The sequence below is a fragment of the Ailuropoda melanoleuca genome, chromosome 17, assembly GCF_002007445.2.
Source record: "Ailuropoda melanoleuca isolate Jingjing chromosome 17, ASM200744v2, whole genome shotgun sequence".
Classification (NCBI taxonomy): domain Eukaryota; kingdom Metazoa; phylum Chordata; class Mammalia; order Carnivora; family Ursidae; genus Ailuropoda; species Ailuropoda melanoleuca.
In genome coordinates, this window is record NC_048234.1 from 12,597,765 (window position 1) to 12,610,544 (window position 12,780).

The following is a 12,780-nucleotide window of genomic DNA, read 5'->3' on the forward strand; positions in this document are numbered from 1 at the left end:
GTAACACTTCCCGCCGGCTCTGAAGGCCACTGCGGCTGCCAGTCGCCGGGGCTGCTCGTCTGAGCATGACTGAGCCTTCCCGGGGCCGTGATGGAAACCCCAGGGCAGGAGACTCTCGAGAACTACCACCGTGCTTCCTGACAGTTAAAAGGTCTAACTCTGACTGGTAGAAAAAGCAACTGTGTTAGTGTAGGTTTACTCTGAGCTCTCCGAACGCTGCAAGAGAACTTTTCGGAGCTCAGGCTAGAGTGAGAAACATAATAATGGCAATTTTCATCTGATTCCGACATCCTCTGTACTTTCTTCTTGACTTAACCTAGGGGTCTTCACTCGGCCTTCTCAGAAGCAACGCGGAGGTCTCTTTCAGAAAGGTTCACGACACGCACAGGCTTCCCCCTCGAAGGACTACCCAAGCGAATCCATCAGGATTCGCAAGCACAGTCTGAAGCCCCGGGCCGCAGGTCAACACTCTAAGTGTACAAGAAGACAGAGCTACTGGTGACCAAGAAAGGACGAGCGTAGGAAGGAACGAGAGGGGCCGGGGTTTTGTGCAAGATTTAATAAAAAACAAACAAAAATAGGAATGGCTGCTCTCGACATTTTCCAGGTTGTGAAAGGTTCCCCACGCTGATCGGGGTGTGGCTCTAAGCTGAAGCAGTGGGACAAGTACAAAATGCCGACCTTCTTTCTCCCAAGCCAGAGGTGGTGAACGGAGGTTACGGACCACGACCCCAACCTGCTCCTCTAGGTCCTCCCGCAGGCCAGCGAGTTGTCAGTGCAGCCCCCGGACGCCCTGTTCTCTCCCTGCGGGGCCCACACGCAGCACAGGACACTCGGCGGGATGAGCTAGCTTATGCACAGGCTGCCGGGCCTTAATACTGACAGTGAGTGCGGTGGACTGCGGCGGGCGGGGGCTCTGCACAGACCCCAGCCGGGAGCGGACAGCCCTCGTGGCCCCCACTGCTTGGCTAATTTGAGGATACCATGGAAAAAAAGCTTTGACAAAGACATAGGAAGCTGGAATCAACACAGCAGGGAACCGTGTGAACAACCCATAAACCAGTCTCTCATGCATCCATACCCACAGTTAATGATGACAACAGGAACCACAACAATAATAATAATAAAAAATAAAGGTACAGACAGAAAGCAGCGCTCGGGCAGTGCTGCCGCAGGCTGGGAGGGGTGTGTGTTCACGTGGAACGGGACACGGCTAGTCTTTCTTCAAGTCCCTGGATTCAAAGAGCTTCAAGCGTTCTTGCACCGTCAGGCCTTCCTTCAGACTCTGGGTGGAGACGAGAGCAGGAGAGAAAGAAAGAGACCGTTAACCACCGGCCCAGGGCCGTGGGCGCGGCTGCGGTCAGGCAGGGTGCAGGTGCCGGGGTGCAGGGCGGGGCAGGAAGGGCTCCTCGAGAGATTAGTGGGGCATGCTAAGGAGAGAGACGTCCCTTGTGAAATGGTGTTATCTGGATGAAAAAGGAAAAAATCAGAGAAACAGACCATGTGTGTAAGCAGCTGAACTCTGAGCTTAGGGCTCTTCAGACAAGCAGCGATCAGATCAATTCAGCCAAGGGAAAAAGCTGGGCCGAGAACTAGAAATCCGCCCGGCCACGTCCTTCTCCCGGGGAGGGGGGTGTCCGTCCACCTCTAGTTCCTCCGTGACCGTGATGTGAGTGTCGTGAGCAGGGCTGCAGAGCTCGCAGGGCATGGCCAGGGACCCCTGCTCCCTGGGCTGCACCCTGGCCGCGCCTGCTCCCCTCAGGCCCGCTCCTGGCACCAACCCTGAGCAGCAGCCGGGGGGGACCTGCTGTGATTGGGGACCTGGGAACATGTCAACATATTTACTAAATTTTCAGAATGTGAAACCAATGTTCTCTTCACGTGTGACCTTGTTAGAGTTGAAATGTGTGTGTTCCAAGATAAATGACACCTTCCTAACAAGGGGACAAAATACGTCCCACTTTACTCTTGGAGGCTTTTCCCAAAGATCTCATTTCTCAGTGAGGAAAGGACACTCACTGCAGAGCGTGGCTGAGGGTAGCACTGTCTGCATGGGGCTGCTTGCTTAGCAGCCCTGGGACCCGTGCGGCACGGCCCGACACCAGCCTCAGACTGCCAGTTCCCGGGGCTGGCCGGAACGTGCCAGAGCTGACGAAGGTGCCGGCTCCACTGCGCCATGTGAAACTCAGGGCTGCCCTGGGTGCGGGCTCCAGACGACCACACCAGTTTTAGCCCCAGTCAGAGCACCGCGCTGGTCCTATGGGCCCTGCTGCTTAGGAGTACGAGCTCGGGAGCGGGGCCTGAGGGACCCGGCTGCCCACAAGGTGTGAGGCAAGATGGGTGGGCCGCGGTCCCCCCAGTCACGCAGGACAGCTCTGCTTGCTTTCTATACTGTGCAGCTGTATGTGTGTAAATGAATAAAGTAACTGGTTTTTTTAAATAAAGGGTTCTATGGCTAACCTTTCTGAAACGCACTGTTCTAGATGGACCTCAACATAAGCAGTTGGGTAGGGTCACTGTTGAAGCTTGCCACCCGGTCGGCTGGAGGACGGGGGCAAACCCATGTCCCGTTCTGAACCTGAAATTCCCTTAATGCACTTAATTGCCTCAGATGCCCTCGGGTCTTCTCCCAAGTGCCCCAGGCCAAGGAGCTGCCATGTGCACGGCAGCCAGTCTCGGGCAGGAGCTGGGCACGCATGGCTACGATCGGGAGGTTCCGCCCCTAAGTGCCAGCCCACAGGCAGGCCTGTCACGTGCCGCACCACTTTTTCCTAGCTGGGGACTTTCAAGGGACAGTGAAAGTCCTGCCCAGGGGTGTGCTCCCTCCCGTGCACTGTCAGAGTCCCCGCTGTGCTCAGGACTGTAGCTGGGGAGCAGGGCGACAAAGGGGAGCCAAGGCTGTGTGCCCAGTGTACATACGTCTGTACTCTAGAGCTTTAAGGGTCCACACTGACCCTGCGCACTCAGAGAAGGGTCCTTGGGGTGCACCGTGGCTCCGCTGGGGCTCATTCCTCCCACACGGCCCACGGCCGGTCTCTCCAAGCGCCTCTGTAACCCCATACTTAGACTACCAGACAAGGGCCTCCACGCAAACCGTGTGGGAAAGGTTCGCTCTTGTCTCAACACCAGAAAAGCCATCATGCAATGCGCTTGCCTTAACTTTATGGGTGCTGAGACTTTCTATCCTTTTGAGTGAGGCAGGACACAGGACAGAACGTCGATCAAGGACAGAAAATGGTACATATCAGACCCCGTATCAAAGCGCACCAATGATAGGTCTGGTTTCTGGGCAATTTCACTCCCTNGGGGACACAGGACAGAACGTCGATCAAGGACAGAAAATGGTACATATCAGACCCCGTATCAAAGCGCACCAATGATAGGTCTGGTTTCTGGGCAATTTCACTCCCTGGTATTCCCGTGGCGGCGGTGGTGGTGGGGTGACCTCCACATACGGTCAGGAAAAGGACAGCACACATGTGAGTGTGAGTGCCCGCTGACATGGTGAACAGGTCCAGCCTTGCTTGGCATCACAACACATGTCCCTAAAGACTCTGCAAGGTCCCCGCCTTTCTATACGTACCAGTGGGACTGTGCCGGTCCAGCGACACACTGGAAACCCAGCCAGGCCAAACGTGGACTCAGAGACACCTGGAAAAACCCCATTCCTGGGCTTCTTACCATTGCCGTCTGGGGCCTAGCACCTCTGAGAGGCTGAGCTGCCCTGGAGGCCCAGTCAGACCTTCGTGGGCATGCCTGACAGTCTCCTCACTTCCTACCTTTGCATCAGCTCTTTCCTGGCCGGCATAAAAGGTCTTCCCAGCAAACCCCCTGCAAAGGACCTTATTGGTAAAGGTCTTTTCACTGATCTTCTGCCCTTTTGCCCAGAATCCTTTGTATTTTTATTCCCCTGCAGGGACCAGGACACGTAACCTGTCCTGACGGGGTGGCCACACTGCAGCAAGGCTTTCCAGAAGGGAGCAAGCAGACGTTTTTCACTGACTGTCATTTACAGGCACGGGCACAAGGCCTAAACCATTAACAGTGAATTTATGACAGCTACAGTTCAACCTCAAACAGAAGAGAATCTTTACTAAGAAAACCATGAACCAAAGAACAAGTTCTACTGTTGCTCAACAGAACGTGTTTCATGTTTACAGAAAACGCCCAAGGTAAGTCCACGATCAAGCCTAAACCATATTTGGTTATAAGGGATTTGGGGCCATAGAAGAATAAATAAAACCAAACTGACTAGGTTTATGATATTTGGGAATTTCTTAAAAGTCTTCCTAGAGCAAACCCTTAGCCAGAGGATGCTGGACTGCGGACCCCGCCTGAGAAAGAGCCGTGGGCACGTACATAAAAGGAGCCAGTGCTGTGTGGCCCTGGGCCCACGTTAGGGTCCCCTCTGCCAGGAGCATGGCCCAGCCCTGGGGCTCTTCCTGCTGTTCTTAACCTCTCAGAGAGTTCACGCGATCAAGGCCGCGCAGCGGGAAGCGCACTCGGGTGTGCAGCCTGGTGCGGAGACCGGGATCTCCGGGCACGGGCCGCTGACCTCCTGTGTGTTTGCAAACACGGTGATGTTTCTCAGCCAGCACGGTGGTTCCCCCCACCTCTTTTCTTTACACCTCTGCCTCCAGCGGCATTTTGTTTTGTTAAAACCAAAACAAAAAAAGTGCCAGTAACCTTCAGCCCCAACCCCTCCTTGTCCTCTCACTCTGCTGAGCCGTTTGCCCGGCTATGCCCACAAGGTACCGGCTCCGCCCTGCCTTGGCCTGTGAACTAACTTGGTGGGGGGTTCCTGGCAGTGAGAGACTGCTTGTCAGTGGCTGCCGGGTCTGTCAGGGCCTCTCCTGACAAAGGGCAAGACGGGTTTCCCCAGAGAACGTGGAATGCACAGATCAATGGACATGCACGTGGACCAGTGCCGGGGGCCGCTCACAGGCCCACGCCCGCCCGAGATGCTGCCTCTCCGGACGGCCTGCCAAGCTGGAGGGGGGCGCTTCCCCTCGGCAAACGGTCAACACTGGTAAGAGGTTAAAGGGCCGGTTAAGTCCCCGGAACAGGTTAAAGAAACTTGACCAGGATGGTGTATGTGCTTGCTGGAGCAGGTAAGTCACAAACAGGGAGCTTGCTGTGGAGGTGTGAGCAGTGCATGCAGGTGCTACCCCCTTGAGGGCCGCAGGTGAGTGGGTGCTGAGAGGTGGTTTACCTACATGACAGGGGACCTGGAAGCGGGCTCGTTTCAGTTATCCCATGAGACCTGCTCAATTACGGACTGTCAGAGGAAAGAGCAAAAAAATAAGACACACACACAATAAATCCTAAATGCAACATGCTCATTGCTCCCACCCCCCGCCCGTCCTTCCCGTGGAGAGGCGCGCAGCGGGCGGGGGACACGTTGGGGCGTGCTACTTTGTGGCTGGGGGAACAAATGTGGCAGCTTCCCCTCTTGAAGGCAGGCAGCAGCAATATTAAATCAGGGCCATGTGAAGAATAGTGCAGACAGAGTGGGGCTGGCCCAGGGGGTCTGGGGGGAAAGGTGGCCTTGAAAGTCCAAGGTCAAATTCCCTCCAAGCCCCGCTTCTTGTAGGCCTGGCCCCTCAACTGTCACTGTCAGAAGTCGGTGCCACTTCAGCACGAAGGAGACACGGCGCTCGAAGCCACCAGAACTGGCCCAGCAGGTAGGCACGTGGAGCCAGAGGAATTCTGGGACCGGGGACCCCTGCTGCAGCCCGTGGTGGACTCTGACTCCGCTCCTCTCTCTAACGTCCACGAGCCCCACACACCCTGGGGCCGCACCCCAGACTCACCTTGGACCTGATGTTTCTGAGTTGCCGGCTGACACAGGATCTGTCTTTCTTTAAGAAGTCAGGGTTGCTTTTAGATTTCATTATATCTGAAGGAACAAAGGGACCCATTACTTTTGTTTTCTAAGACCCTGTGGAACCAGACTGAATGTTTACAAACCTCCCAAGCTTTCTGTTATTGCCACACACCTGCGGCTTCTCCTTCAACAACTTCAAGAGAAAGCACAGCCAATGACCATAAAACACACTAGCTCCTTCTGGCAACCACTCAAAGCGCCGGCCCAGCCGGAGGACGTCCGTGAGGCTCTGTGCTCGGCTCTGCACGGGGGGCCTGGGACGCCACACAGAGCAGCTGTGCCATTACATATTTACCCCCACCTTCCTCCTGGCAACCCAGCACTGTCATGAAGCAAAAGAGGAAGGGTCGTAAGCCACCCTGCGCCACGTTGAGGTGACGACCATTCAGTTGGGGTGCAGTCCCTCAGACGTCTTAAAAATGGCTACTGCACACATGTACACTGGACATGCGTGTGTCCTGCCAGGGCGGACGGTTACACTTAGTCTGCTTATGGAACTCCTTCCATGTCAAAACAGAAACGTCTGCCTGGCTGCTCTTAAGACGGCGCGGTGTTCCGTCGTGCTGTGAAGCCACGGGCCTCGATCTGCGCCAAGTGCTACACCTCCTTGTTCGCACATTTGTGCACTCGTTTTCCAGAAGTTCAAGTGGCAGGTCACGGGATCTATGCATCCCCCGCAAATGCTACGCCTTCCTCTCTCCACGGCCCCTGCCACCTCGGGCTCCCCCTCAGTAGCAGCCCCTGCTGTCACTCTGTGACCCTTCCAGAGTTAGTCTACAGTTTCGTTTTGAGTGGTGCCTGCGTATTGCCCGATTGCAGAAAGACAGCCGACTCGTCCTCCAGCGGCAGCGCAAGTGACCTTGTCTCTGCCTACCCACCAGCGCTGCCACGATCACTGATGCTTGGCTGACTGAGAGAAAACAGTCGTTTTCTGTAGATTTTATGGTCAAGCCCCAGGATCAAGCAACTAGTTAGTGACAGCTGCTGTCCACTGAACTATTGAGTGAGGAGAACAGAACAGAAAAACGCAAAAATGCAACCTGGGATTCTTAGGAAGATACATGCCGACAGCGTGACTTCCCCTTAAGGCCTCGCAGCGTGCCGAGAGGAAGACGGCTCCCCCGTGGAAGCCGGGCTGCCTACCAGCCCTGGGCCCGGCGCCCCTCCGGTTGTTCTCGATAACGGAATGCATATCTAAATACAGAACCAGGCTCCGCCTTCACTCCAGTGCCAGTAACACTCTCGGACCACAAGCTGTGGGGTCCTAGCCCAGAGCCTGGGGAACTCACCGTATCCTGACACGGGGGTGTTTTCGGGGGATTTTTCACCCAGTGCTTCCGTTGCTGCTTTCAGCTGCTCTTTCAACCTGCTGATGTCACAGTCGGCCTTTGCCCTCACAATGCTGAGCTCCGTGTAGATGTCCTTGTACTTGTCACTAGCGTACTTCTTGTCCTTCGGGATGAAAAGGGCAGAAGCAAGCGGTGGTTAGGGCCAGGCTAAGCGGTCCGTCTCCACGGGGCTGGAATGCTCTGCAGAATGACTGGGGGGGTGCCATCCGAAGTCGGGCAGGCGGGTGGACCCCTGCCTTCCAGAGGCGGACTCTCGGTACAAAGTGAAACAGGCAGAGCCGAGAGTCTCTGTCTGACGTGGAGCGAGCATCCCTGAGAGCTCTGGCAGGCACAGGTGTGGCCCTGACCCACTGCAGACCTCCTGGAAACCCCTTATCTTGGAGGGTTTTTTTTTTGTTTTTGTTTTAACATTTTATTTACATATTTGAGAGAGAGAGAGACAGAGAGCAAGAGCTGGGAGAGAGGCAATTGGAGAAGGAGAAGCAGACTCCCCACTGAGCAGGGAGCCTGATGTGGGGCTCGATCCCAGGACTGAAGGCAGACACTTAATCGATCGAGCAACCCAGACGCCCTTGCCTTGGATTTCCTAAGTGACTGAATGGCCATCATCTCCTCCCTGCCTCCAAGAGCACCCTGGTGGAGACAGGTGGGCTTCACCAAGCTCTCACCTTCCAGGACATTTGTCTCTGCTCTCACGGTCCCTGCCGAAGCACACAGGAGGCATGGAGGGCAGGGACACAGTGAGACCTCAGTTTTACTGTACCTGCTGACAGGCTGGCGTTTTAAGAGAGCTCACTTTTGAAACCACATTCCCCCTAAGAATGAAATCTACTCTAGAAGAGCCTACAGTTTGAATGCACGAGGGCCTCTGCGAGCTCTGGAGAAGGCTGTCCCTCTCGGCCCCAAGCCCGTCCTCAGCCCCGTCTCCCACGGAGAGGCGCCGTTACCCGCAACGCCGTCTGTAGCTCATCCTTGAGAGAGCTGATCTCCTGTTTCAGGTATTGTATCTCTGACTCCTTGACCCGCAGTAAGACCTGGAATAACAGAAGAATTAGGGGCTGACACTGAGGAGCAAAGGGACTTCCAGAGTCTTGAAAGCAGAGATGAGAGCCAAGCAGGGAACCCCTCCTTCTCCTCGTCAGTGACATGCAACCACAAATGCCGGCAAATACCCTTGACCATTGCTAACAGCTGGCCTACCACCTACAGAAACAGGAAGAAACTGCTACGATTCCTCCTGAACCCGAGAAGCCTGTTCCTCAGCCCGGGGCCCATGAAAGCATCCTGCTGAAACTGTTGGAACTCACTCAGCCTCTCCCACATCACTGGGCAGATTTTCATGATGAAATGTTAACTGAATGGGGAGAAATCTAAGTGCTTTTATAAAAAGACAAAAGAATCAATCATCTGACTTAAAATAAACCTCCCTGCCCCTGAGTAATACGGCACTTCGGGCTGTCAGCAGCTGTGGTGTTCACAGGGCTAGTACATGGGACACGGGTGGCGTTTGTGCTGTGGCAGAAACTGTGGGTATGGGGGTAAAGGTCCCCATGGCCTCCTCACGAGGGGTCCCCACTGCCGCTGTGGACCCCATACTGCCTGGGGCGATTTCAATCCTTCCACGCCCTTCTTGCTGTCCCCAGCTCTCATCCCTGCCATGATCCCATAAGCTAAGGGCCACCTCTTGGTCCCCGCTGGGGGCTTATGTGGTGCAGAGCGGGGTGAGGGGTCCCCGAGCAGTACCTCTAACTCATAGGCATCCTTGCCCTGTGTAAGCGGGGAGCCAGCGGCCTCTCCACCCGCGTCCCCGGTCAGCAGCGTCCGTAACCTTGCGATTTCCGCAGCCAGGCGGTTGTTCAGCTCCTGCGGGACAGCAACACGGTGACGGGGGAGGCTTCACAGAGCCGCCTGGGGGCAGCACTCACACGACACACGCAGGAGAGGCTGTTCTCTCACCAGAAGAGGCAGACGTGGGTGAGCGGAGGGGGCCACGGGCAGGGCGTACGCACGCGGCGGCGTTTTACACTTAACGTGCAAGGTGGCCACTGCCTGTGACGTACAGCTCTGTAACAACCGTTCATGTGGGCGCTGTGATGGTGGAACTGCGTACGCAGGGCTCCATAATTCTCAATACCCTGTCACCGTAACTAGTATCCACGTGTCTCGTGGCTTGTCCAACTTGAGTTTCTGTAGGGTTGGGCCCTCTTGCCACCTTCCCTGCTCACTTTCTGAACCTTTTTTCCAAATTGATAAGTGGTCATCTTAGGCCACTACAGTGACTCACGGGAACCAGTCCTGCCACAGCGCCCTTGTACGGAGTGAGTGTGGGCCCAGAGACCTCGAGCCGGAGCTGACCAACGTCTGTCTACGCAGCGCCTGGGAGGACGAGCCGGTGGGTCATGCAGATGGTGGTCCAATTTGGTACGTCAGAGAAGCTTTTATCAAACTAAACCTACCCTGAGCCTTTCCCCTAGCCAGGATTTTAAATGCACCCCAATTTTCTGAAGAACAGGCAAATTTCAACAGAATACTCTGACCAAAATGTGAACAGTGTACGGTCTTGACTGGGGGACGTTTAAACATGGTCCCAGCCTTGGGGACAGGAGACTTGGACCAGGTGCAGTGACCCTCCCCAGCAACGAGAAGCAGAAATCCAGAGATGCTCAGGAGAAACGGAGACATCACAGAGATCCCAAAAGGGCTAGAGCCCAAATAAGTCCAAATTTAAACAGCTGGGTCATGCAGTCGACGGCCCCAGCTCCACCATCTGCAGTGAGCTCTGGCACTGTACTGGGAACGTCAGACATCGGGAGATGCCTGTGGATGGGGCGGTCACTCTGTGGCTCAGGGACCCAGGCCAGCTCATGTGCGGCCTGGCCCCCACGTCCAGCCTGGGCTCCCCCAGCGGCAGGCTCACCTGATTGTGGGCATTGAGCTCCTGGTTCTCACGCTGGCACTGCCGCAGGGCCTGGCGCTCGGCCTCCAGCGCCTGGGCCAGGTGGGCATTCTCCAGGCACTTCTGTGAGTACTGCTCGGAGAGCACCTCCAGCTCCCGCTGCACGGACTGCAGCTCTTCCCTGCGGAGAGGGCACGGCTCACCCCTCTGCTCGCACCCCTGCACCAGGCCTCCAAGGCCCTGAGAGCTCCCTTTGCGAAACTCGAGGAGCAACGAGACACAAGGCAAAGAGCTGAGCAGAGGGCAGGTCCTGGGCATTCTGTGGCCTGGGCGAATCTGGACCCAGCTACAAAAGGGCGCACTTCAACGTACCACGGGCTTAGAGAATCCCTCTTGCACCCTCTCCTGCTCGTCCTTTGAGGGGTTTAACTGTCCCACAGACAAAATTCCCGTGACGTCAGGAGAGAAGTCATGCTTGGGATTTATTTTCAGCACTAACTGTTGAGGTGCTCTGCGTCTGATCAGCCAGGACCTGACTCCATCAACGCTCCGAAAATCAAAACCTCGTGATGCTGTTCTCGGTCACCCTGGAACCCCTGTAAAGGGCTGCTTCTTCCACTAGCAGAATCAAGGACGACTCTAGAAAGGGTGGCTCTGAACTGCCCTCAGAACCCTTGAGCCTCTGACAATGCCCACCCTTGAGACCCATGTCTCTGAGGCTCTTAACAAGACACAGGAAAGGTGCCACTGCCCACCTGCAGGGCTTCCCTCCAGCCCGGCCCACAAGGGCCGCCTCCCGTGGGCTTTAGGAAGCTGACTCACAGGTACTGTCGTCGCAGGGCCTCAATGTCTGAGTTGATGCTGCTGATCTGCGACCTCTGGCTCTTCTCCAACTCGCGCTCCATCTCCTCCCGGTGGGCGTTCTTCATGGCTTCAATGGCTGCAGGCAAGGATGTGGCCATTAGCACCAGAGGCTCGGGGAGGGGGGCAGGATGGACAGGACGGCATGTCTGCCCGCTGTTAACACGAAGTCCATGAGCCGTCAGGCTGGCCTCTCCCAAACTGATTCTCTGAGCAGACGCAAGCCCAGGGATTCCCGGGAACTCCCACCGTAAAAGGGATGCAGGGGCATTTTTTTTTTTTTTAAATGTTAGAAGAAAGCCAAACTGATGAAATAAATGTCAACGTTAAAATCAAGCACAGGTTTATAAAATAAGCAAGCTTTCAGGGTGGTGGGTTTTTTCTGGCATCCTGAAATACCCCAGCCCTGTAAAGAACAATCACACAGAGGGAGAGTAACACAAAACCGATGGCACTAAGGCTTGCTCAGCGCAGAGCGTGTCGGCTCTGTGGTGACGTGTGTCACCAGGCAGGAGCTTCGGCACCGCTGTGCTCGGGCACTGCAGGCAGAGGTGGCCTTACACGGTCCGAGGGCAGTGCCGACGGGACTGGCGAGGCTGGGGACAGGCCCTCCGGTGTAGCTGGGGGTGCTGGCTCTGGGTTCACAAGCTCTCAGAGGGCTCCTGAAAGCAGCCTCTTCCTTGGAAGGAATGGTCAAAGGCTTGTTGGATAACCAAGCCGGAACCTCAGCTAAAAGGCCGCGCGAAGGCTGCTCACTGCAGAGTCGTGCGGTGAGCTCAGGAAGCCCGCCGCCTGCCCTGCCCTTGGAGTGGAAGTGGCCGCCGGCCCAGCTCCCACCTGAGATCGTGGCCGCCGTCTCCTCGGCTAGGAGGCGATCCTTCTCCTCTCGCAGCTTCTCCAGCTCCCGCTGGTGCTGCCTCTGCAGGTCCTCAATCTTCTTCTGGTGCGTTTCTTCCATGGCTGCAAACCCTCGCTCGCACGTGGCCTGTAAGACACAAAAGGGACTCCATGGATTTTTTTCTTTACTTCTGCACTGGGTGTTCCATTTAGCCCGGCCCCTCAAGGCTCCCCAGTCCAGACAGCATGCTCCTGACACCAAGCACGGAGCCAGTGGAGCCATCTGACGGCTGTCTGCAGATGTTCACGGATGCGCCTGGGCATTTTACGCTATCGGAGCATTTGGGAAAGAGACTGTACATAAATGCTCTTATCTGGGTGATCTGAATCCTGCTTCTCTGTGGAAAGTTGGTACGGTGGGTGGGAAGTGGCTGTAGTGGGATTTAAAATAGCCGACCCCAGACCCTTACAGAATCACAGTTAGGCAGGACTGACCAGAGGGAGGGAGAAGAGAACAAACGTACGGAGGCTGGCTGGGTCTGGTTTGAGTTATACAGCAAGAAGCTTTCAGCACCAGACAGGGCACTTCACCGATAGTCAGAGTGATATGTCTTTGTCAGCTCTCGGAGGGAGCGGAGACCATCCTGTGAATGATGGGTATCCCGGTGAGGACTGGGCGGGGGGTCCGCAGAGCCAGGAGGCCTGGCCCCGCCACTAACCGGGGGACTACCGTCACCTGGTATCCACTGAGGGAATCAGATTAGGCTACAGGATCTCTTCTCTTCCAGCCTGCACCTTCCTTCTTCCTTTTTGAAGTACAAAGAAGGGCTCTAATTAACTAACTGAAACGAGACACCCAACAGAACTGTTCTCCACACTCTTCCGGGCCTTGCCACAACGCAGGCTGGTTTTTTACCTGCATAGGTTTGGGGGAAGGACACAGGTACCCC

The 12,780-nt window shown here is 55.8% G+C and overlaps 1 protein-coding gene across 6 annotated transcripts in view; it reads right to left on the reverse strand.

The window, feature by feature from the left end:
* Positions 1 to 544: 544 nt before the first annotated feature.
* MPRIP (myosin phosphatase Rho interacting protein) overlaps positions 545 to 12,780 on the reverse strand; it is a 157,515-nt gene continuing 145,279 nt past the window's right edge. For 4 of the 6 annotated variants that reach the window (XM_034647400.1, XM_034647398.1, XM_034647397.1 and 1 more), the window contains 8 exons: positions 11,831 to 11,978; positions 10,955 to 11,072; positions 10,154 to 10,313; positions 8,980 to 9,099; positions 8,184 to 8,270; positions 7,177 to 7,339; positions 5,814 to 5,899; positions 545 to 1,285 (listed from right to left, as the gene is read on the reverse strand). In XM_034647400.1, coding sequence (XP_034503291.1) covers positions 1,214 to 1,285; positions 5,814 to 5,899; positions 7,177 to 7,339; positions 8,184 to 8,270; positions 8,980 to 9,099; positions 10,154 to 10,313; positions 10,955 to 11,072; positions 11,831 to 11,978 — 954 coding nt within the window. In that variant the 3' untranslated portion in view covers positions 545 to 1,213. Of the gene's footprint in view, positions 1,286 to 5,212; positions 5,279 to 5,813; positions 5,900 to 7,176; positions 7,340 to 8,183; positions 8,271 to 8,979; positions 9,100 to 10,153; positions 10,314 to 10,954; positions 11,073 to 11,830; positions 11,979 to 12,780 lie in introns of all 6 variants that reach the window. The other 2 variants (XM_034647395.1, XM_034647396.1) reach the window with 2 other exon arrangements.